The sequence below is a fragment of the Heteronotia binoei genome, chromosome 17 (genome assembly GCF_032191835.1).
Source record: "Heteronotia binoei isolate CCM8104 ecotype False Entrance Well chromosome 17, APGP_CSIRO_Hbin_v1, whole genome shotgun sequence".
NCBI lineage: Eukaryota > Metazoa > Chordata > Lepidosauria > Squamata > Gekkonidae > Heteronotia > Heteronotia binoei.
In genome coordinates, this window is record NC_083239.1 from 8,925,456 (window position 1) to 8,951,239 (window position 25,784).

The 25,784-nt window shown below is 46.4% G+C and overlaps 2 protein-coding genes across 2 annotated transcripts; both read right to left on the reverse strand.

Moving 5' to 3' along the window:
• Nucleotides 1–396: 396 nt before the first annotated feature.
• GPATCH3 (G-patch domain containing 3) lies at nt 397–13,034 on the reverse strand. The gene is made up of 7 exons (XM_060258088.1): nt 12,633–13,034; nt 8,834–9,276; nt 7,494–7,671; nt 6,018–6,077; nt 5,136–5,257; nt 2,426–2,553; nt 397–772 (listed from the first exon to the last, which is right to left on the reverse strand). Exons 1-7 carry the CDS (start codon nt 13,027–13,029, stop codon nt 559–561), a joined length of 1,542 nt encoding a protein of 513 aa, XP_060114071.1. The 5' UTR covers nt 13,030–13,034; the 3' UTR covers nt 397–558.
• A 2,517-nt stretch (nt 13,035–15,551) lies between these two features.
• Nucleotides 15,552–22,397, reverse strand: NR0B2 (nuclear receptor subfamily 0 group B member 2). The gene is made up of 2 exons (XM_060257900.1): nt 21,773–22,397; nt 15,552–17,136 (listed from the first exon to the last, which is right to left on the reverse strand). Exons 1-2 carry the CDS (start codon nt 22,278–22,280, stop codon nt 16,895–16,897), a joined length of 750 nt encoding a protein of 249 aa, XP_060113883.1. The 5' UTR covers nt 22,281–22,397; the 3' UTR covers nt 15,552–16,894.
• Nucleotides 22,398–25,784: the final 3,387 nt, after the last annotated feature.

Genomic DNA, 25,784 nt, shown 5'->3' on the forward strand with positions numbered 1-25,784 from the left:
CCCACTCCTCCACTTGCACCTGCTAGCATGGCCTTGGGTCAGCCATAGCTCTGGCAGAGGTTGTCCTTGAAAGGGCAGCTGCTGTGAGAGCCCTCTCCAGCCCCACCCACCTCACAGGGTGTCTGTTGTGGGGGAGGAAGGGAAAGGAGATTGTGAGCCACTCTGAGACTCTTCGGAGTGGAGGGCGGGATAGAAATCCAATATCTTCTTCTCATCTTCTTCTTCTTCTTTAAGAATGCTATTGCAATTGAAAATATAGGTCACATTTTCAGTGACTACAGCGCAAATATGTCTGACAAGGCTATGGAAACCAAAGAATCCAACCTTAGAATTTGGAACCGGCCACTGTTTTCAAAAAGAAGTTATTAGAAAAGCATGAATCGTGTGAAACAGATGTGTTTAAAAATGGTGGTTGTTTTTTTTTTTTAATGAGCCCACAAATTCACAGGATTCTACAAGACCATGTGTGTCGCTTTCCTTAATAAAAACATCATTAAAAAGAAAAAAAGACACAAAGTCCCCAAAACACCAGTCCTTGCTGACAGGCTACTGTGTGTCTCATGAAGAACTGGAGCTGCGATGCACACTGTGAGCAGCCTGGACAAACGGCACGTCTTGCCAATACTTCATCCTCATGGGCAGCGGGCGCCGGAGCAGCTGCTCCCCTGCATCCACAGGATGGGGGTCATCATAAACGGTGGAGATGAGAGCGTGGCCATCCCGGCAGGGTCTCTTGGGCTTGATGTAAGTCTGGAGCTTCTCGCCATGGTAGCTAAAGAGAATGTAACGAAGGAGAACACAGTCTTCAAACACACGGTGGCATCACTTTAAGGCTGTTCATCCCAATGTCATATTGCTCCCTAACCAAATCCCATAGGGAAAGGGACGCATTTTACATTCCTGAACTAGTTTTGAATATTCAGTCCCTGGGGCTCCAGAAAGAAATCTCACAGCGCTGAAACGCTGTCTATCAATGGACTGAGTGGGGGTTCTTTGGAGTTTAGCAGAATAAGGGGAAACTTCTGGGGCCCTGGATGGGTCACTGGGTGCTTGACCTGGCTCTTTTAGTTATCCGTATGCCCAACACCTTTCCCTTGATCCCCCTGCCCACCCATCACCTCAGACCCTGCCAAGAGGATTCCAAGTTCTGCAACGACTCAGCTGACAGGTGCAAATGAAAACAGCCCAATGAATTTACTTGCGTGTTGATTCACCTGGTTTGTGCTGAATGTCATGTTGAAGGCTTCAGGGCCGCCAGGGTGACGTTCTGAGTAACTCAACATGGGTCACATATGTCTAGTCAACTGGCAGCCCTTAACACGTGGCTTATGCCAGCGCTGACATTTGGAACCATAAGCCTATTCAATACACAGTTGTATTGTGAAAATCGCAACTAAGTTTTACAACACTCTCTCTCCACAGGGGAGGGACGATGGCTCAGTGGTAGAGCATCTGCTTGGGAAGCAGAAGGTCCCAGGTTCAATCCCTGGCATCTCCCAAAAAGGGTCCAGGCAAATAGGTGTGAAAAACCTCAGCTGAGACCCTGGAGAGCCACTGCCAGTCAGGGGAGGGACGGTGGCTCAGTGGCAGAGCATCTGCTTGGGAAGCAGAAGGTCCCAGGTTCAATCCCTGGCATCTCCAAAAAAGAGTCCAGGCAAATAGGTGTGAAAAACCTCAGCTGAGACCCTGGAGAGCCACTGCCAGTCAGGGGAGGGACGGTGGCTCAGTGGCAGAGCATCTGCTTGGGAAGCAGAAGGTCCCAAGTTCAATCCCCGGCATCTCCAAAAAAGTCCAGGCAAATAGGTGTGAAAAACCTCAGGTTGAGACCCTGGAAAGCCGCTGCCAGTCTGAGTAGACAATACTGACTTCGATGGACCAAAGGTCTGATTCAGTATAAGGCAGCTTCATATGTTCATTTTCCTTAACTGACATTTTAATTTCAGGAGCACAGCCATGTTGGTCTGCAGCAGATGAGCTAGAATTGAGTCCACCAAAAACCTTAGACACTAACAAGATTTTCAGGATGTATGGTTTCCAGAGACTGAGCTCCCTTCTTCAGATACTAGCATGCAATGAAGGGAGTTTAACACTCAACAAAACTTATACAACCCAAATTTGGGTGTCTAAGGCGCAACTGGACTCAAATCTAGCTCTGAAACATTTAAGAAATTTATATCCCACTTTTCTCCCCAACGGAGAGCCCAAAGCATCTTACATCATTGTTCTCCCCAATTTTATCGCCACAAGACCACGCCCGCCCCCTATGAGGTAGCGCAGACTGAGAGTGAGTCACACAGTGAGCTTCCTTGGCAGATCAGGGATAGGAACCCAGGTATCCCAGGCACTCTCGCCACTACGACATGCTGGCTTGACCTTTGTTTTCATGCTGTACTTCAGAGAAAGATGGGATTCCAGCTGTACTTACCCCAAACCTCTCTTGCACTTGGGATTCTGGCCCTCATTGTCAAGTGCTTCAGCCATCCCTGAATTGCTGCTACCCAAGCCGAGACCCTCAGTCCAGCCTTGCCTCTCCAGCACCTTCCGGCCAATACCCTGGGGTGGGGGCACAGAAACATCTCTTAAGACAGGGGAGGGACGGTGGCTCAGTGGTAGAGGATCTGCTTGGGAAGCAGAAGGTCCCAGGTTCAGTCCCTGGCATCTCCAACTAAAAGGGTCCAGGTAAATAGGTGTGAAAAACCTCAGCTGGAGACCCTGGAGAGCCGCTGCCAGTCTGAGAAGACAATACTGACCGAGGGGAGTCTGATTCAGTATAAGGCAGCTTCATATGTTCGTATATATATATATATATATATATATATATATATATATATATATATATATATATATCTCGGCTTGACTTCGCGAATGAAGATTTAAGAAGGGTGCAGTAGTCCACGTCTGCTGCAGGCTCGCTGGTGGCTGACAAGACCAATGTGGGACAGGCAGATCCGGCCACAGTGGCTGCAGGGAAAAGTCTGATTTGGGGTTGGTGCTGTATGTATGTGTGTGAACATGAACCAAGTTCTTCACCAAACAGGCTTAAAAGGGCAGCAACTAGATGAAGGCTGGTTGTGATGTTAATTCGCTAAAAAGAAAGCCAACGATACAGCTTCAATTTGCCGTCTTGCGTGGCTGATTTACAGGCCAAGAAAGAGGATCTACAGTCTGGATCTGGGATAGGTCTTCAGTAGAATATTGAGGATTTCTCTTTTTCCCTGTATAATTTATTCAGATCTAAGAAAATTTCTGGATCTGAACAAGAAGCCTCCTCGCTCTTCTATCAGTTAATGACTGTTAGCAGACCTGGATTTTAATACAACATCAGATGTGTGTAAATATGCTGCAATTAAACATTGTATTAATGAATTATAAACAGCAATAACATTTTTAGGGTTTGTAGAATCTTTTGGGCTCAAGTGCCGTGTTCTACTGGAGAAAGTTTTCCTTCCAGACGTTTCATTCTCAGCTGCGGAGAACATCCTCAGTGGCGTTGCAGCTGGAGCAGGCACTCTGACCTTCTTCGCTGCTGTGCATTGAGTGGGGCCAGGGCTGCTGGAGAGCTGCTATTTCTAGGTGGAAGGGGGTGTGGTGAAAGGGCAATTGGTTTGTGGATGTGCCCCACCAAACAATGGGCACATCCACAAACCAATTGCCCTTTCATCACACCCCCTCCAGCCTAGAAATAGCAGCTCTCCAGCAGCCCTGGCCCCACTCAATGCACAGCAGCCAAGAAGGTCAGAGCGCCTGCTCTGGCTGCAACGCCACTGAGGATGTTCTCCGCAGTGGAGAACGAAACGTCTGGAAGGAAAACTTTCTCCAGTAGAACACAGCACTTGATCCCGAAAGATTCTACAAACCCTAATGATGTTACCAGCCGTGAAAACCTGAAATCTTTGATAATAACATTTTTGTTATATCGCTGTCTTTTCTAGTCAAACAGCCTATTGGCTTTAAAACCTAGATGGGATCTGTAATTCTTCTGGGATAGAACAGGATGCTGACCTCCCCTTTATACAATGAGCATGTATTCAAACCGTAACACCATGTCCTTTTAATTGTGCCCTTGTAACATTTTAATTTTTTAAAAAGGTTCTTCAAAAACTGCTAGGCTTTCTTCTGCTACTGAAACCAAAACACACCCCTATAAAGAAAATGGTTCCTTGAAAACTTTGGTCTTTGTAAAAAGCTTTGGTTCAGGCTGAGAGGCCCAGAATGACCACAGAGACACAGCAAAACAACCTGACCTTTCTAGATAAGATGCGGCTAGGTGTAAGGGAGGATGTGACTTGCAGCAATTACCAAGTAACACATTCCAAGCAATTGAGACTATGGGTCTTCACCTGTGGGAACAAGGCAGGCAACCTGCAGTAAGTTTTGTTTCTTTCCCTTTGATCAAGTCATGCCATAGATCATGCACCCAGCAACACAGAGATTCTGATTCACTCAACAGGCCTGGAGCCCATTTGAGACCCTTACAATAAAGACAGTTATCTGTTGCCAGTCAGTAGCTTTCAGCTCTTAGCCATTTTTGCTTGACGGTGATAATGCACCATGAAGTTACGATGCTTCTGGCAGCCACCTGGACTGCTTGCTTGTTTGTGGCATACAGTTTGCTGGCCCTAAGGTATCTCTGGAGAAAGAGAGCTGCTTTGCTGCTGAAACCTTCAGCCTTAGAATAACATCTAGTAACTTGGAACTGTGTCTTCCTGTATTAGCTAGTGCCTTAACGATCAGCGTTCTTATTTTCCCTCACAGTCTTGTCTTTCAACTATTTTTGCACCTTAATAAAATTAAATACTTTTTTTGGTTGTGGTTTTTGCCTTCACTGACCTAAAATCTAATTCCAGAGCCTTGATCCGATGACCACCTACCAGGTAATTGATTTGTGTTTGCAAACTCAGTCTGCAGGCTCACCCTGGAGGGTTGACTTTCTTGTTAATTCCCTGAAAGACTGGGAGACTTGTCCTTTTGCTCTTGAGCTGCTGAGATAGACTTAAAGGACTGGTACCAAAACTAGGGAGAGCAGTCTCATTGCAGTATTTTTGTAAATTTGTTTTGCAACTGCCTTCTATAGATAAAAGTCCTTCCCCCGGGTTTGGATAAGGACTTATGAGAACTCCAATCTCTGTTCTTACCTTGGTATATTTTTCAAAGGTTCCAATTTGTTGTCCCAAAACAGACCCATCTTCCAAACCATCCCGGAGCCTCTGTTCAAACCGCATCTGGACCAAATCCCGAGAATCCTTGTCACCTCCGTCTGGAAAGAAGGGGAATTCTACATCATTCGTACTACAAGTCACAAATACCATGGAGACAGGAAAGGGAGAGCCCACCACTGAGAGAAAAGCACATGTGCCCAAAGTCCCAGAGTCAATCCTTAACATCTGTCCATAAAAGACCTCCACTAGTCTGTGCTGCAAATGAGTTTGGGACAAGCTAGAAAGAGTGAAGCCTATTGGGACTTGTTCTGCGCTTAGTTTTTTCAAGTGTGGGAAGCCAGCACAGACCTGCAGGACAGGGCATGCTGGAAGGAAGAATTCACAGTTTGACAGTTTCAGCGGAAGAACTTACCAGAGGAATTTAGGAGAGTTCATTTACTTGTCTCCGTCAACAGAATATATAAGGATAGAACTCTTAAGAGGTCCTTTTTGTCAGTGGACTGTTTTTAATCTCATTTCACAGATGTTTTATTGTTCCTTATTAGTTTTCATATTATTATATACCGTTTTTATATTCTTATTTAACATCTTTTTTAATCCACCTTGACACTATCTGGAGAAAAGCTGTAAATAAATGCAGACCAAATACCAGAGTTTGGGAAACGAGCCATAATAAAAAGCAGTGATTAAAAATTCCTAATGAACATGACACCTTGAACAGTGCCTGGGGGGGCCACCGGAAGCCAGTGAAGATGTCGGAACAACAGTGCAAGATGTTCAGAGCTGCAGTTCTGAAGCTTCGCAGTCTAATGACCACTGGTTTAACTTCTCACTCCAAAAAATTGATGGCTGAAATACCTTTGTCGTAGTAGACACTCATGTCCACATCCCAGTCATCCGCCGTCTGCTCATCAAAATCTGCCGAAAGAGAGGCCAAGGGTCAAATGTTTGCACATTTCGGTTCACCAGACTTGGTTTTATGTCAAGGTTGAGTCAAGCCCTCACACACCCATGGCTGTGCAAATTCTGCACAAGTGAATTCTACAGAATTCACCTCCATATCTCAACTTCATAAAAACGTTAATCCTTACGGATGGGAATATAGCCTTACACTGCTGAGGCTGATGCTAGGTGGTGTAACACTGAATCAGTGTGGTGTAGCTGTATGAGCACTGGGCTAGGACCTTGGAGATCCAGGTTCGAATCCCCAGTGTTTCCAACAGCAGCCATTCAGATGCCACAAGTTAGCCCATAAGAAGAGACCACTGACAGCAGTCCCATCTGGTGTCGACAAGGGAAAACGCTCTGCTTCTGAAGCCAAAGATCCATATGGATATGGCATCTAACGGCCAATGACAAACCTGGTCTCCACATATTTGCACAGCCAACTTTAAAATAATCTAAACCAGTGGTCCTCACTACATCTTGTGGTAGTGAGTTCCACAAGCCAGCCACTTGTTGTTTCCTTGAATCTACTGCCAATTGGTTTCACAGAGTTACCCCCTCCCCCAAGTTCTAGTACTACGGGAGAAGGAGAAAAACAATTATTTTTATCCATTTTCTCTGCAACAAAAACATAATCCTGTAGATCTCTATGGCTCCTTATTTCTACCCCATTTGGTGACAATCTTCAGCAGTGCCCTTGTGTAAATACATATTGCCTCATCTATGTTGGGTACAAGAGGAAAGTCCACCTATACAGTCGATGGGCCAAGCAGAGAACAAGACCTTGCTTTGCTGCTCTGAAACTGCCTTCGGTAACCTCCTCACAGGTTCCGCTGCAGCAGCAGACAGAGCCAGTGTAGTGTTCAGTATGATGAACTATGACCAGGAAGCCTCGGGAACAGATCCTCCTCCTTTGCTATGATGGTCACTGAGTCATTTACTCACTTAGCTGAGCCTCAAAGGGCAGCTGCCAGGAAAAAAAAAAACTGAGGGAGGAGCTATGCATGTTACCCTAAGCTTCTTGGAAAACTGGGAGAAAAATCTAATACATAAAATAAACAAGGGAAATAGTTTTCCCTTGTCAATGCCATCTTGAAAATCTTAATGGCACCAGGGGCAAAGGAATAATAGCAGGCTGGATGCTGAAGGAAATGCACGGAAAGTTATCTACAGAAGGGAGGAGGGAAGGGAAAGCAGCCAAGCTCTAAAAAAATGGCAGGAAGAGAGTGGGCAGGAGACAGGCTCTAACAGCATGGACCTATTTTGATATTTCTGCTCATGTCATTAATGAGGCTTCCCTTCAACCTAGGTGAGGCTCCACAGAGACAGGACAAAAGTGAAATAGGATCACCGTGGCAGAACTCAAGCCAAAATGACTCAATGTCATACCGCCTTCCTCTTCTTCTTGCCAATACTGTGCATCTGTGTAGAAGACCAGCCCAGAGCCTCCCTTCTCCCACTTCAGTTCAATCTCCTCCTCATACAGACGTTCCTTTGTGCGTTCCTGGCTGGTGATGTCCTCATGCAAAGCCTCATGCCGCTCCCACTCTTCACATCTATCATCGTCCTGTGGGATTGGGGGAGGGAAAACAAACAGATGAATGACAGAAAGCTTTGTCCCAATCCCCCTCCCTCTCATTACTGAATTCCATTCTGATTGTTCTGAGCTCTGAAAAAACCACTGGAACAAGCTCACTGTTAAACTGTCCACCTCTTCACCCCACCAACTTTTTGTGCATGGGCAGGTCAGGAGCAGGTCTTAATTTTGCGGACTATTTCTTCCATCCTCACCCTTTCACAGCATATAGAGTATTGCCAACTGGATTTCCTTTAATCGTAAGACCCAAATATTGGTTTCAAGCAAGGTCAGGAAGATCCTGTGCTCAAAAGGTAAAAAAACCCCTTCAATTACTCTCCTGGTTGCATTACATTCTAAGACCTATTCTGGATGTCAAAGTCACACTATTTCATCCTACCCTCCCTCATAGAGTTGTTGTTGGAAATGAAGGGGAAGAACCCCCTCCTTGGATGAAGAGGGGGATGGGGGTTAGGAAGATGATAGACTGACGGGGGTCCTCCAGTTGGTGATCTGAAAGGTAGTTTGAAAAGCTGGTAGAGAACTCCAGAAGTCATTTAGCCAGCAGGGATGGGAGAATGAAGTTGTGGGATTAAAACAGGTTTCAGAATTGTGTGAAGGTGGGGCCACGGCTCAGCGAATGACCATCTGCTTTGCACGCAGAAAGTTCCAGGTTCAAGCCCTAGCACTGTAGGCTGAAAGGATCAGGTGACAGGAAAGACCTTCACCTGAACTGCTGCCAACCAGAGTAGAAAATTCAGATATTGAACAACTAATGCTCCAACTTGGTATAAGGCAGCTTCACATACACACGTTGGTATTTATATGGTATTGGTGGGGAGGTGGCTCACCGTTACAGGATCAGTTTTGCATGCAGAAGGTCCCAGGTTCAATCCTTAAAAAGCTAAAAAGAACCTCATGATATGAAAGACCTCTGGCGTATCCTTAGAGAGCTGCTTGTTGTCAGATAATACTGATAGATCAAGGGCCTGACTAAGGAGAAGGCAGTTTCATGTGCTCACCTACAGGCAGCATGCCAAAGGACAAATAGGGACTTGCAAATAACTTCCTTCTCCTTAAATGCAATTAAATACCCTTTCTGAAATAGCTATGAGTAATGTTGACTTCATCTCCAGAAGAAATAACTACTTACTTCATCCAAATGACAGTCGTTTTCTTCCGTTGCTTCTTTCTCTAGATCTTCCCAATCTCCGCCATCTTTGTCATCTTTTACAGTAGCGCTTCCTACTTGCAGCAGGGGCTCCCCTTCTGTTAGCTCTTCTCCAGTAGCCGTGTAGACCCGTTCCTCCTCGACAACTGTTTCAGTTTCTTCATACGTAAAGGGCACGTTTCCATATCTGCGAGAGGAGGCAGTTATGGGGAACTGCAACTGCAATTTCCTGATAGCACGGGCAGGCATGCGACAGGCACTGATAAGTTCCAAAAAGACTCTCAAAGGGGTACCCACATTCCCATAGGGCATAAATGCAGGAGGGTTCAACTCAGGCAGTTGCTTTAAATCATCCTCAGTAAAAGTTTCACTTGAGGCTTTCTTATGGAGTTCCTTTTGGGTTTTATATGGAAATGAGTTGACGTCTATGAGAATGAGAAAATATATAATTGGATGACAAATAAAACAGGATAACAAAATAAAAAGACCACCCCATTACCATAGTTTAGTAATTTAACACATCAGAGAACTGCTTCCACACATCTCCAGTTGAAACGTCACTAGACAGCTTGTTAGTGTGACTAAGCAGAGTTTTATGCTTTACAAGGCAGATAAAAGGAGCTAGTCAGACTATGTATGTCCCACAGTTCTTCTACAGGGACAGCATGTGGTTCAGTTCGCCTCTCTCCCATTTTACCCTCCTAGTCCTGTGAGGAGAGTTAGTCTAACAGGGACTGGAACACATTCCACCTTTTTTTTAATGGCCAACCCAATAACACATAGCAAATATGCAACTTTCATATTCCCTACAGCTTTTCATTTGGTCAGATGTTACAAACTAAAAGAGAGTTTCATCAAAGGCTCCTTAGTAAGCTCAAGAGTCATGGAGTAAAAAGACAGGTCCTCTTGTGGATCAAAAACTGGCTAATTAATAGGAAACAGAGAGTGAGTATAAATGGGCAGTCTTTGCAGTGGAGGACAGTAAGCAGTGGAGTGCCGCAGGGCTCAGTACTGGGTCCCATGCTCTTTAACTTGTTCATAAATGATTTGGAGTTGAGAGTAAGAAGTGAAGTGGCCAAGTTTGCGGATGACACTAAATTGTTCAGGGTGGTAAGAACCAGAGAGGATTGTGAGGAACTCCAAAGGGATCTGTTGAGGCTGGGTGAGTGGGCGTCAACATGGCAGATGAGATTCAATGTGGCCAAGTGCAAAGTAATGCACATTGGGGCCAAGAATCCCAGCTGCAAATACAAGTTGATGGGGTGTGAACTGGCAGAGACTGACCAAGAGAGAGATCTTGGGGTCATGGTAGATAACTCACTGAAAATGTCAAGACAGTGTGCGATTGCAATAAAAAAGGCCAACGCCATGCTGGGTATTATTAGGAAGGGAACTGAAAACAAATCAGCCAGTATCATAATGCCCCTGTATAAATCGATGGTGCGGTCTCATTTGGAATACTGTGTGCAATTCTGGTCACTGCACCTCAAAAAGGATATTATAGCATTGGAAAAAGTGCAGAAAAGGGCAACTAGAATGATTACAGGTTTGGAACACTTTCCCTATGAAGAAAGGTTAAAACGCTTGGGGCTCTTTAGCTTGGAGAAACGTCGACTGCGGGGTGCATGAGAGAGGTTTACAAGATTATGTATGAGATGGAGAAGGTAGAGAAAGAAGTACTTTTCTCCTTTTCTCACAATACAAGAACTCGTGGGCATTCAATGAAATTGCTGAGCAGTTGGGTTAGAACGGATAAAAGGAGGTACTTCTTCACCCAAAGGGTGATTAACATGTGGAATTCACTGCCACAGGAGGTAGTGGCGGCCACAAGCATAGCCAGCTTCAAGAGGGGATTAGATAAAAATATGGAGCAAAGGTCCATCAGTGGCTATTAGCCACAGTGTGTATATATAAATTTTTGGCCACTGTGTGACACAGAATGTTGGACTGGATGGGCCATTGGCCTGATCCAACATGGCTTCTCTTATGTTCTATAGAGAGGGGAAATCCATTTTTTCAGGTCACTGTGATCTTAAGATCAGGATACAGTACAACTTTTGCCAGGCAAAGATTACGCACTGCTTTGTGTCATTAGATTAGTCTTAATAAAAGATGTTATGTGGATTGCGCTCACTGCTTTTTGGATTTTTCTTTTGTAACAAGGAACTTATATATAAGAAACTATTAAAAAAAATCCCCATCATGTGGTTGTAAAAAGCTTGAGTACAACTGGGCCAAACTCACCCAAGTTTGGAGATGGCTTCAAAAAAAGTCTGACTTGAAAGAGCAGCGTTCCCTTCAGCCGAAGGAGGGTTTTCCCCCGCCGTTTTCTCTGAGGCTTCTTGGGCCCGAAGAGAGTCACGGCATTGTTCTCCTGAGCGAAGGTATTTGGTCAGATTTTGGGAAGCCCTAGCAGTTTTGGACTTACCAAGGGTTCGTCTGACCATGTCTTGGAGGCAGGAAGAGGTCCAGAGACCGGAGGTAGGACAATTTGTTTGGATTACAGAAGGAGCGGTTCTTTCAGGCGTCCGTCATCAACCACGACGCCCCGCCCCCCCAAACTCACCCAATGGGTTGCATAGTTGAGTGAATAACTGAACCCAAGTCAATTCAGAGAGCAATTGAGAGAGTCCAGAAAAATTAGCAGGAACACTCCTCTATTCTCAAAGCTTCAATATAAATTTTCAGGTCTGTGACAGATAACTAGAACAGGGATGATAACCTTTGTCAAAGTATACATGCCAGGACTAGTTCCAGATCTCCATGGGCCTTGGACAGAGAGTTCATGTGGGGGCCCCTTTCCCTCCTCTGCTGAAATTGTGCCCCTGCCACTCATACTTCCCTGTACACCAAGTTGAGTCATCTTACTCATATACAGATGAAGCATGCCAGTAATTATCTGGCCACATAAGGCATCCTGTGAAGAAGGCATATGATGTATTTGGCACACAGCCTGTCACTAGACTGCAGTAATAACTACCACCTGGATTCCAACAAATTCTGTAGTGTTAAAGAGTCAGCATAGTACAGTTAACAGAGTGTCACATCAAGATCTGATAGGGAAAGGAAAGGTCCCCTGTGCAAGCACCAGTCGTTTTAAACTCTGGGGTGACATTGCTTTCACAACGTTTTCACGGCAGACTTTTTATGGGGTGGTTTGCCATTGCCTTCCCCAGTCATCTACGCTTCCCCCCCAGCAAGCTGGGTACTCATTTTACCGACCTTGGAAGGATGGAAGGCTGAGTCAACCTCGAGCTGGCTACCTGAAAACCCAACTTCCACCGGGAATCGAACTCAGGTCGTGAGCAGAGCTTAGGACTGCAGTACTGCAGCTTTAACACTGCACCACAGGTATCTGAGAGACCCAGGTTCAAATTCTCATTCTGCCACAGCTTGTGATGGTGGCTGATCTTGGGGCAATAAGACAAACCTATCTCTGTCAAAGGTCATCATTGTGAAAACAAAACATTGGGGTGGTGGGAGGGGGGGAGAAGCTCTTTTGAACTTGGAAGAAAAGCAGGATATAAAAATCTAAACAAAGAGATGATAATGCAGTATCTAAAAATAAGATATACGGATTTTGAATAACAGTCACATTACACAACTGTCTGCTCTGCACAAGAAAACCAAAATGCGAATTCGCGTATGCGCTTGCTCGCAGTCGGCAGGCATTTTATCCGTAGCAACCCCAGTGCCTGTTTCTAGCCCTCCTTCGATGACCCGGTCTCAGAAAGGAAACTCTCCCGGGGCCTCTCTTCTTCCTCATCCGCCCTGCCAGTACCTTCATCCGGGGAAACTCGAACTCTCCGAATGAGGCAGCGGCCAGACATCGCCTCCCCCTGCGCGTCGATCCAGCGCTTCCCCGAGTACATGCGGACAAAACGGCAAGACCAACCGGGCTGCACCGCCACCAGGCAACAGCAGGTTGGCCCGGGGCTTGGCCCTTCTCCGCGCTCGGGCCGGTGCCGGTAATGGAAACGAAGAAAGGCGCCGGCCTCAACGGCCTGGCTAAAGTAGGCCCGGAGGTCGGTGGACCGAAGCTGGGCCGGAATGCGGCTCACCAGGCAATATCGGCCTCCGCTCTGAGGCGGAAGAGGACAAGGGCCGGGCGCCGCCATCTTGTAACAGTTGGAAGTGTGATCACGTGAAACGCCAGACGTCGAAGCGCACTGCGTCATGAGAGAGAGCCTTGCGTGACGTCGGTTCACGCGTCGTGTGCGTTCTGACCATAGAGAAGAAGGAAGCCTAGAACAGCACAGGGCAAAGGCGTGGGTTTGTCGGGTTGGGCTAGACGAGACGACGGGATAGAACGGCAGCTATTAGCCTTAAGAAAAACTGTAAATAGCCGTATCAGCCCTCCCTGCTAGGGTTGCCAAGTCCAATTCAAGAAATATCTGGGGACTTTGGGGGTGGAGCCAGGAGACTTTGGGGGGTGGAGCCAGGAGACTTTGGGGGGTGGAGCCAAGATCAAGGCTGTGCCAAGCATCATTGAACTCCAAAGGGAGTTCTGGCCCTCACATTTAAAGGGACAGCACACCTTTTCAATGCCTTCCTTCCATAGGAAATAATGAAGGATAGGGGCACCTTCTTTTGGGGCTCATAGAATTGGACCCCCTGGTCCAATCTTCTTGAAACTTGGGGGATATTTTGAGTAGAGGCGCTAGATGCTATACTGAAAATTTGGTGCCTCTACCCCAAAAAACAGCCCCCCCAGAGCCCCAGATACCCGCAGATCAATTCTCCATGATTTTCTATGGGAATAAATCTCCATAGGGAATAACAGAGTTCCCAGCAGACATTTCCCTCCCCTCCCCCCGCTTTCTGACGACCCTGAAGCGGGGGTGGGGGGCCTCCAAACCGGGGGATCCCCTGCCCCCACCTGGGGATTGGCAACCCTACTCCGTGCAGAATTGCCAGTCTCCAGCTTGGGCTCGGACTTTCCCGGGAACTGCGGCTGATCGGTTCAGAACCAACAATTCCGCTGCAGGAAATAGCAGCTTTGGAGGGCAGAATGAATCTGGCATCAAGTTCTCACTGAGCTTCCTCCTCTCGTCAGTTGCCATCCCCGAATAACCAGGAATTTTTTTTTTACCTGGGGCTAGCAACTCAAGGCCCACAGAAAATCCATAAAATAAACAAAGCCACGTAGTAGATTGTGCTTGTGCTGGCAACTGCAGCTGGAAATTATTATTAATATTTATTGTTCTCCAGCGTGAGAATCCCTGAGGATCTGAGGCAGTGCCTGGTTTGAGTAGTTTGGGGAGTCCATCCTCCAAAGGTGCCATTTTCCGCACCCCAGGAGAATTCTGGGCCTCACCCAGAGGTTGGCAACCGTATGTAATACAGCACAATATTTGCCTCTGTAAAAGGCATTATATGGTTTAGTTTGTAACCATAAAGACAGACAAAAGATAGGCCAAGAGATCAGATTTCCTCCCTTTTGTCTTTTTAAATCTAAAGTTCATGCCTGATGAAGGTGGTATGTGCAAAAACGTGCACAGTGCTTGGTGCTAATTTGGTTGTCCCCAATAAAAGGTATTGCATGAATTTCATGCTTGTTTTTGAAAACAAGCTTGTTGTTGACACTAACAGCCTACAAAGGGCATGTCTGTGTTGCATCTAAATTTGCAGAGATTATTTTTTAAAACCATAGAGATTCCATAGATGAGGCATTTGTACTGTGGGGCTTTAGTGCTTTTCAAGCTTTATGTTCTATTCTGGCCCATGACAATCACTGGTGTCAATTAGGAGTTGGAAAGGCTGTGGTATGTGTTTGCACTAGAGTTGCCAATCCCCAGGTGGGGGCAGGGGATCCCCCGGTTTGGAGACCTTCCCCCTGCTTCAGGATCCTCAGAAAGCGGGGGGAGGGGAGGGAAATGTCTGCAGGGAACTCTGTTATTCCCTATGGAGATTTATTCCCATAGAAAATCATGGAGAATTGATCTGTGGGTATCAGGGGCTCTGGGGGGGCTGTTTTTTGGGGTAGAGGCACCAAATTTTCAGTATAGCATCTAGTGCCTCTCCCAAAAATACCCCCCAAGTTTCAAAAATATTGGACCACGGGGTCCAATTCTATGAGCCCCAAAAGAAGGTGCCCCTATCCATTATTTCCTATGGAAGGAAGGAATTGAAAAAGTGTGCCGTCGCTTTAAATGTGATGGCCAGAACTCCCTTTGGAGTTCAATTATGCTTGTCACAGCCTTGATCTTGGCTCCACCCCTAATGTCTCCTGGCTCCACCCCCAAAGTCCCCAGATATTTCTTGAATTGGACTTGGCAACCCTAGTTTGCACATATGGTTGTGTTCCTTTTGGTGGCTGAATTTGAGCACATGCTAGAGATTGACTAGGACTGGTAGTTAACTCCTTCGATGCTTTAGAACTGCAATTTTTATTCTTTATTAAGGCTGTACTGTTTAGCAGCTTCAGAAATTCAACAGGTGCAGCTTCCCCTCATGCTGGAGAAATGCCAAACCTGTTTAATTTCTGCATATAATTTGACACTGGAGTACAAAGCACCCATTAAATCCTGGAGGATGTGAAGAAAAAATTACTTTCCAGCACGTGCAGCGTGTTCTTGCTTTAACTGTTGAGTGGCCTCCTTGAGCCAACCTCAGATTTAAGACTTGGGGCAAGGTATCTATGAGATCCTAGCATCCAGGGTTACTGACTGGCCTGGAGAAAAATACGTAACATGAGCCATTTTCCAAACTAAATATTTTATTTGTTTTGTTAAAAAAATAATAACTTAAAGCACATTTATTGCTACATACAAATCACAGAAAAGTACTCACAAAGTCTATAAAGAACTCACAAAATCTATAAAGAAAGGATTGTGCAGTGAACACCACCACTGTTCCCTGGGTAGAGGCAAAACCACCCTCACTCGGCAACACACATCTTTACATTGGAGTTGGAGAAAACAAAGGCCTAGGTTAGAGAATGCTTTCTGTGATGAACATGGGATAACAGGAACCAGCATTTCCTTCCCCAGCAATTTATAATGTCATTTCAAGCAATTGTTGAATACTTATTTCAGATTGAGCACACTCAAGCTGAAGATTTCTTTCTTGGGATATCTGCATGCAGACTTAGAATTCAGTCTGAGTAAGAGAGGTGCATTGACGTCCTTGGCAAGTTTGGACTCTGGATTATTTTCCTTACATGTTCCTTGAAAGATGGATGTATGAGGACTCAGCTGGGTGGGAAGGGTGTTCTGGAGACCCTTATGGGCACTTTTTTGTTCCAGTAAGCCTAACAAAATAGTTCCAAGAATTGCTGTTTTATGGTGGATTTCCCTTCTTAAGACACAATACAATCACTTTCAGCATGTGATGCAGCAATAGCACAGCTCAAAATGAATGCTTTTGTTTTCACTGACTTTGGCAGGAACTGAGTATTTGGATCCAGAGGAAGTTTCTTGAGGAACTCTTTAGTTAAATCTACTTCCAATGTCTTTTACATTTTCCAAAAATTTCCTGAGGTGTGAGAGAGTTGAAGACATATCTAAACCACAGAGTCAAGCTGGTAAAATGGGAATCACTTTCACTAGAGAATTCTAGCAACCACAGTTTTGTGAAGAGGGGTGAAAGCTCTCTCACGGAATTTGCAACAGCTTCACCAGAAATACAATTTTCCAGGATTCTCTTTGGAGGGGGAGGAGGGAACTACAGCTGTTAAATTTAAATATGAAGAGACAGACACAGATGTGTCCTAGCTGTTTGCCTTGCCAGCTTGCCTTGCTCAGTGTGAAGTGCCTGTACTTCACATCTGAGGGTAGTAACTTGCTGATAGACACTGACACAGGATTCTAAGTCATGCCAGGGCACTGTCACACAGCTGTTATTACCTGTCCTAACTTTTTCAATATAGCAACATAGCAGGAGCACAGGACTGGGTTAATAGATGCTTTGTGCAAGACAGCCATGATTAAGATCTTCTGTTCCATTCCATGCCCCAAATTGCATAGCTTCAGTGTAAAACACAAGGCCCCAATGTAGAAAGCCCCAAAGCTGATCTCACTCAAGGTGTCATGGCCAACAGACCTATTTCATCACCAGCATTTCTGTCAACAGCTGCAGAATGTCTGTGTTGCCAATCACTGGCTGGAAGAAAAGATCAGTAATGAGTGAAGGGGGGATAGATTTCAGGGTAGACGCTATCAGCAGGACGCGAGCAAAGCGGCCTTTGTCCTCCAGATGGGAAAGCACCAGGACTTCTTGGAGTGCTCGCTGGGCTTCATGCTGGAGGCTGTCGATGTAAGCAGAGGCCTTGAGGCCAGACACGTCTGGGGAGAAAAGAGAGAAGAAAAAGTCCAGCTGAGCTAGGGACTCGACTAACATTTCAAATAATTCAAGTCCTTGGATACTGGAAACAGACAAGGCGCAAAATGTATTCAAGTGTACTCAGGGGTTTTTTTTGTATTAATGTAACACCTCGGGCAGTAAGCACCATTGCATAGACATGAACAGGATCCTGAGCTGCTCTCAGGATATGGTGGACACGGGCCCATCAGTAAACACGAGAGCTTATCTATGTTGACATTCTGTGGAAGTTGTCTTCTTTGTATCTTATAACCTCACCCTATAGCCCTGTGTGGCTCTGATCTGGATCAGGATTGTGTGGGGAGCAGCTTAATCCTCTCAATCCCCAGAGATACCCACTTCATTGTGGGGTGCCTCAGGGGGCGGTACTCTCCCCGGTGTTGTTTAACATCTACATGCGCCCCCTTGCCCAGATTGCCCGGAGGTATGGGCTGGGTTGCCATCAGTACGCTGATGACACCCAGCTCTATCTACTGATGGACAACTGGCCTGGCGATGTCCCAGAAAATCTGGACCAGGCGCTGCAAGCCGTGGCAGGATGGCTCAAGCTGAGTGGGTTGAAGCTGAATCCAGCGAAGACAGAGGTCCTGTGCCTGGGCCGTGGCGGTCTAGGAAGGGAAATTCCCCTAGCGGTCTTTGATGGTGCGCCACTGAAAACTGCGCAGGGTCAAGAGCCTGAAGGTGCTACTGGAGCCGTCCTTGTCAATGGAGGTCCAGATAGCGGCCACTGCTAAATCTGCCTTTTTTCATCTGAGACGGGCGAGACAGTTGGCTCCCTTCCTGGAGTGCGATGACCTGGCAACAGTGATCCATGCAACGGTCACCTCGAGATTAGACTACTGTAATGTAATGGGGCTGCCCCTGTGCCGAATCCAGAAACTGCAGCTAGTGCAGAATGCAGCGGCCAGACTGTTAATGGGACTCCCTAAGTGGGAGCACATACAGCCTGGGCTGCGGGAACTGCACTGGCTGCCAATTGTGTACCAGATTCGTTACAAGGTGCTGGTTACTACCTTTAAAGCTCTATATGGCCAAGGACCTGTCTACCTTAGGGACCGTCTCTCCCCATATGTTCCCCAGAGCGTGCTTTGATCTAGCTTGCAAAACCTGCTGACAATCCCTGGGCCGAAGGAGGTCAAATTGAAAACAACAGGAGAGAGGGCCTTCTCGGTTACAGCACCCCGCTGGTGGAACTAGCTACCAGAAGAGGTACGGGCCTTGCGGAACCTTAACCAGTTCCGCCGGGCCTGTAAGACCATCCTCTTCCAGCTGGCTTTTTAATGTGGAAGTATTATATCATCACTATGCAAGCTATGTGGTATTTGTAGCACCAAATTAATCTGTGTTTTAAATTGTTTTACTGATGTTTTAATGCTTAACTAAAGTAATAATATAAATTGGGGTATTTTGTTTGTTTATTATCTATTACTGTATGCTGTATTTATGTTATATTATGTTATGTGAGCCGCCCTGAGCATGCTTCGGCGGGGAGGGTGGGATATAAATTAAAAATTATTATTATTATTATAGTGTAGTGAGCCAAGTTTCAGTGGGGACTCAAAGGGACTTAAAATAGTGGTCCCCATCCTGTTCAGAACAGTAACTCTGTGAGGCAGGCTAGGCTGAGAGAAAGTGACTGACCCAAGGTCACCCGATGAGCTTCCATGGAAGGCTGGGGATTCAAACTTGGGTCTCCCAGATCCAAGTCAGACGTTCAGACCACTGAACCACGTTGACCTAGCTAACTGTCAGTTGCCCAATCCATACATTCCATTTATCGGGTGTACATGTAATGGTGTGTTTAAAATGTATAAATAAAAGAGTAATGAATGAAAGCGTTAGTAGGTAGAGCATCGGATTATGACTGGACATGAATCCTTGCCCTGCCGTGAAAGCTTGCTGGGCCAGTGATGTGCTTTCAGGCTAACCGATATCACAGCATGGTTTTTGTGAAAATAAAGTGGAGGAAGGAAGAATGCTGCAGTAAGCGACCTGGCACTCAGCCGATTGGAGAAAAAGCGGGGCAGTAAATGAATAAATAAAAGTTTTTAAATTGTCTTAATTTGGAAAGGTGTCATACGAGCACATAGAAGTCCAGGATTGGACAAGTTGGCCCCAAACGCGGTCAAGCTCCAAGGAACTTGCTACAGATGCTTTCCTTCCTGTCCTGCCGCGTCACCCTAGAGAAATAGCATCAGATCTTGCAGGGCTTTTTTTTGGTAGGGGGGAAAAAGCCCAGCAGGAACTCATTTGCATATTAGGCCACACCCCCTGATGTCACCATTGTTTCACGCGGCTTTGTTGCAGAAAAAAGTCCAGCGGGGATTTATTTGCATGTCAGGCCACACCCCCGATGCCAAGCCAGCCAGAACTGCGTTCCTGCTCAAAAAAAGCCCTGAGATCTCGCAGTACCTGTGCGATGTGGATACTCCGTTGGCTTGTCAAGCCGCACACACAAGTCTTGAGAGACAAACTGACTACCCTCTTGACTACCCATTCAATACCATGTTTCTCTGTGAGCGCACCCCAAACCTCACCAGGTGAGCCCAGTTGCACTCTGCTACACGTGCATCCCTCACCTGCCTCTGGAAGCCTGGATTTCCCCCCCAGCATGTGTAGTTCTGTGATATTACAGGATGACTTCCTCGCTTTGGGTAGCAGATGCAGGGGTGGTTTAAAGGGAAGCGTGTTTGGGGAAGTTCACATCTTTTTCCCTTCATACAATTTGTCCCTGCAGCCTGAAAGCTAGTGTTGAAGTTCAGTGAGTCTAGCCCTCTAAGTGGTTTGAATGGGACACCAGCAACACCACTCCGGAATCATACAGAAACTCTAAATAGTGGAGTCATTTAGGAGGCATCTTCACTCCCCTGCCGACACCAAAAGCAGTAAAAAAATGAAGCATATGTCTGATTCATATGTTACAAACGACATAGGTTGCTCTTGCGCCCCCATCCTATGTAACATTCAGACGTGAATTGTGGATACTCGATTTGGATTGGAGCCACGCTGCACATGGAAAGAGGGGAATAAGGGCATGCTGCTGTAAAATACTTGGAGAAAGGGCAAAATAAAATGACGCAGAAAGACTGACTATATTTCAGCAACTTGGAAAGTTTAGGATACAAATACTGCATGAAAGGCACTTGTATCCATTTGTAATTACAAAATATGGGGGACATACTACGGGGGAAAATGATTTTAATTATCTATACTATCTTTTTCAAAGTTTCGTTTCATTTAAAGTTTGTGACCCCTGTTTTTGTTTCTGGGGAGTAAGAAGGGCTTCAGGAATAGCACAGGCGGGGGCAAAGGGAGAGGGGTATCAACAGAAGTTACTGCGCTGTCTTTTGAAGACTTAAGCACTGTTAATTAAGATATTTATACCCTTTGAGGTAAGTCATGCTGAGTGTGCAAGAGTGGCCAAAGATCACCCAGTGAGCTTCCATAGGGGAATGGGGATTCAAACGTGAAGAAGAAGAAGATATTGGATTTATATCCCGCCCTCCACTCCGAAGAGTCTCAGAGCGGCTCACAATCTCCTTTCCCTTCCTCCCCAACAACAAACACCCTGTGAGGTGGGTGGGGCTGGAGAGGGCTCTCATAGCAGCTTCCCTTTCAAGGACAACCTCTGCCAGAGCTATGGCTGACCCAAGGCCATGCCAGCAGGTGCAAGTGGAGGAGTGGGGAATCAAACCCGGTTCTCCCAGATAAGAGTCCGCACACTTAACCATACACCAAACTGGCTCTCCTATGAGAGCTATGGCTGACCCAAGGCCATTCCAGCAGGTGCAAGTGGAGGAGTGGGGAATCAAACCTGGTTCTCCCAGATAAGAGTCCGCACACTTAACCACACCAAACGTGGGTCTCCTAGATCCTAGTCAGGCATCCTAATCACTACAGTGTGAAGGTCCTTCTGCACAACTGGATTTCTGCCACTGAATGCAAACTATTGGATAACTGAAATGGCAGCTCGCAATAGCCAGTTGGCCAGTCTAAATGCAAGGTGTGAATCAAAATCAGTTGGAAAGGGAGCTATATAAATGTGCCACAAGAAAGAACAGTTCTGTGTTTTGGGAGTCAGTGGGAGCTGAAAGCAGAGATGCTGCAGTTGCTTTGAAACTGGCGCCACCTTTGGTGTGCTGGCCTCTGCGCACTTGCTCGGTATCTGCTTACTTTAATACAAGCGTATTTTCCCCTCGACAAGAAATCAAGGGGCTCTGGCTCAGTGGTAAGAGCAACTGCTTGACATATAGAAGGTCTGAGGTTCGGTTCCTGGCACCTTCAATTTAAAAAGCTGGAGATATGAAAGCTCCACGTCCAACATTCTGGTGATCTTCTGCCAGCTAGTACTGCCTATGATAGATTCTTTCAGTGCGGTTCAATATAAGGCAGCTGAATGCATGCAGGAAACTGACTCTGAGATTTTAAACTGGGATTTCCCACCACTGTCAAGGGGGCTGCAACCAGGCAAGTCTTGCTTGCTAGAACATTATGGATGAAACCTTAAAAACCACACGCCCATTTTTCTCTTATATCCAATCCTATTCACAAAAAGCTTGTGATGTTTTCTAGGAAAAAGCAGGAAGGTATGGTACTTACTGGGGTTGAAAAGCATAGCCCCTTTCAGGTAGGCATACTCCTTTGGGCTGAGGTCAAGGCTCCAGAACTTGTTTAAGCTGCACTGGAGACGTTGGACACTGGCCAGGGTGGGCTGAGCTCTTTGCAGCTCCTGCCTTTTGCACTGGCCATCGAGAAGGATCCTCTTGAGCATGCTGGGAGCCGGGGTCTCTATGACTTCAAAGGTCACCATCTCTTGGACGAGGCCAAGGAGGAAAAGGGGAGCCCAACAGCTGCTCAGGAGCAGGAGCTGATCTTCCCATGGGAGCAGCTGGAAGGAAGGGAGATTCTTCACAAAGCTGACCGTCTTCACCAAGACATCCGAGGCTGCTCGGCAGGTGACTTGAGGCGTCTGGAGGCAGACGGTGCGGCGTTTCTGGCACAGACAGCGCTGCTGGGAAGGGCTGCGGCTCTCCCGCTGGTCTCGGCTCAGGAGAGTATAGAGGATGGCATTCTGGCTGTCAAGGCATTGACATTTCTCATACTGCATTTCTGTGATGGCACAGCTAGGGAGTCACTCAGAGGGCAGATGCTTTGCTCACGCCTGAGACTAGTGCAGGCTTCCCAGCACTGTTTGCTTCACTGCCCCCTTTTGGCTGAGCTCTGCCTTATAAGGCTCCTGTGGGTGACTGAGCCACCCCCCACCTCCCATCAGTGGCCTTGACCTCCCTGCAAATAGCAGCAGTTCATTGAAAAACAAGTCAGTCCTGAACTCATTGGCTGGGCCACCACGTGGCCCTCAGAAGGGTTTTCTCAATGAAGGTGCCAGCCGGGGCCAGGCGGCCTGCGGACTTGGCTAACTGCCTTTTCTGGATTGCCCTCATCAGTATCAACAAAGTCATTACCCCCAGGCTGTACCATGGCACCAAGGCTTTGGGCATGTAATCAACTTTCAGAAGACGGCGGGGGTCACCGCCAAGAAGGTCACACACAAACACAGCAGCGGCAGCGAAGTCAGCCCGGTGGCAAAACAGCTCATAAACTCTAGCCTTGGAAAGAGCAAACTGGAAGTCAAGTTATCAGCAGATTGTTTGTCTAATGCAGATGGTTGCTATTTGCTGATAACGAAGGGAGGGGAGAGGATAGTGAAATGGCATCCAGTCAGCAGTGTGGTGCGGTGGCTGGAGGAAAACTTGGGCTTAAACCCCTGCTTGGCTAGGCGCTCGCTGACTGATTTCAGGGCAGTTGGTCTCTGAGTCTAATTTACCTCACAGGATTGTTGCAAGGACATAAGAACATAAGAGAAGCCATGTTGGATCAGGCCAACGGCCCATCCAGTCCAACACTCTGTGTCACACAGTGGCAAAAAATTTTATATATACACACACACTGTGGCTAATAGCCACTGATGGACCTGTGTTCCATATTTTTTATCTAAACCCCTCTTGAAGCTGGCTATGCTTGTGGCCGCCACCACCTCCTGTGGCAGTGAATTCCACATGTTAATCACCCTTTGGGTGAAGAAGTACTTCCTTTTATCCGTTTTAACCTGTCTGCTCAGCAATTTTATCGAATGCCCACGAGTTCTTGTATTGTGAGAAAGGGAGAAAAGTACTTCTTTCTGTACTTTCTCAATCCCATACAAGAACGAGGGAACCATCTACACTTCCCAGAGCTCCTTGAAGGGAAGTTGGCCTGTAAGAAGCAGATAGATTTTGCTGGACTGGGTGGAAGGAGAGCTATACCCTCTTCGGCATATTGCAGCCACAGAACACACAAAACCACCTTATACTAGATCAGAGTATTGGCTTATCATAGTCAATATTGTCTCCTCTGACTGGTGGGGGCTCTCCAGGGTCTCAGGCGGAAGTCTTTCACATCACCTCTGACCTGATCCTTTTTAAATGGGAGATGCCAAGGGCTGAATCGACAGGCAAAGCGGATGGTATGCCACTGAGCCAAGGCCTCTCCCTTGCAGAGTTATATGAATACTGAGCCTTTGGGCTCGTATTTCCTTCTCAGTGGTTTTCTGGATTACAGCTCTTTTCTTCTGATCTGTAGAAGCAAGCGTTCCAAAGGGAGGGGAGTTTCACATTTACTTGTACAAGCACAGTGGGAAAAGAGGCTGCAATCAGATAGCTATGTAAATACAGGGCACAGTTGCTCCCCCTAGGGCAGTGATAAGCAGTGGATCAGGCACATACTCCATGTTACGGGAAAGCTGGCGGTGCTCTTCTCTAGGGGGGCTTATGGTTAGCGAGCAATCCTCACCTTAATACCGGCACTGCCAGAACAGGTAAGCTGTGAGCCTCTCTGAGGTGAAGGCCTCATGTGCCAAGGATGGCAGTTAATGTGGCTCTTTGTGTTGGCGGTAATTGTGGATGTGGCTTTCCATAATACTACTGCGTTAGGATTTGCCAGAAACAAAGGCTTGGCCTGCTCCTCTCTTCTTTCGTTTTGTTAGGCAGCAAAGAGCAGATGAAACTTTTCACACCACTGAGTTTTAACAACATCACCCACGACCTTGTTTGCACAAGATGCAGGGGATTCTAGTTCACAGAGGCTTACACTGGAATAAGATTTTATTAATTCCGAAGAGGCGAATAGATTTCTGTTCAGTGTTGCTAATTGCTGCAAATCAATGGCAGGTAAAGGAACAACTACTGGAACTTGTTCAACCACACTTCAAATCACCTGACCCAAGAGCAGGCATGAACAGGGAACCAAGTTTTCCCTACAGAGTTTTCTTGATAAACTTAGAGCCCCTGGACACCTGCCAGTCCAAATAGGTGCCTCTGCTGCCTATTGGGATGGGCTGGCCCAGTTCCCGAGGTATCTTAGGAATGAGGCACTTCAGGCCCTTTCCCCAAAGACAGCAGGAGCCCTCTGCTCAAACTAGCACATTAGCATCTGTCTCAAGAGAGGGGAGGGACGGTGGCTCAGTGGTAGAGCAACTGTTTGGGAAGCAGAAGGTCCCAGGTTCAATCCCCAACATCTCCAACTAAAAGGGTCCAGGCAAATAGGAGTGAAAAACCTCAGCTTGAGACCCTGGAGAGCAGGGGAGGGACGGTGGCTCAATGGTAGAGCATCTGCTTGGGAAGCAGAAGGTCCCAGGTTCAATCCCTGGCATCTCCAAAAAAGGGTCCAGGCAAATAGGAGTGAAAAACCTCAGCTTGAGACCCTGGAGAGCCGCTGCCAGTCTGAGAAGACAATACTGACTTTGATGGACCAAAGGTCTGATTCAGTATAAGGCAGCTTCATATGTTCAACTGGGCTGCTGCTCACATTATGCATTCCTTAAATCAGCAGTTTTAATTAACTTCAGTCAGGGATCTCCAAGTTCAGCCATGGGGCAAAGAGTAAATGCTTCTAAGCACAAGCAGAGTGTCACGTTGTCCCACCAAGCTGAATTCTATTATGTGCAAATTTTCAGTTTGTTCTCCCCAACAGGGGGAATAGATACACAGTATAAAGGCACTGAAGGAACACCCCATTCCTTTGACACCCTTCTGAGTGTTCTCAGCCACATGTTTTTAAGGCATGTCCATGCAACTATAACATTTAGAAATTGACATAACAACAGGAATTTTCTGCACATGCATAATATATACAATCTGCTCTTAAGGTAGGCTAATTATGATTTTCACATGTTGGGTGAGACAAGGACATTCTGTGATACACACTGGGCAGTGAGCTAATGCTGAGATTTGAACAAAATGAAAAGATGTGGCTAAATTTAAAAAAAAATTCTAGTAAAAAACAGCCGTGGGTAGAACTGCTGATAGTAATAACTCTGATCAGCAAAACCCCCAGGTTATATAATTAGGCAACATGCACAAAAAGCGTCATAACCAAAATTAATACATTTTCAAAACATTTAATAACCGCAAACAGGATTTGTCAAAACATTTCATTTAGTCATTGCCGCTTGAAATCCAGATGAAAAGGTCATTGAAGAAAATTCATTCAGAGATGAGTCTATGTAAGAAGTCCACACGGTCCTCATAAATACCAACCAAAAAAATGTAAGTTCTTGATACTCAAAACTTCTGGT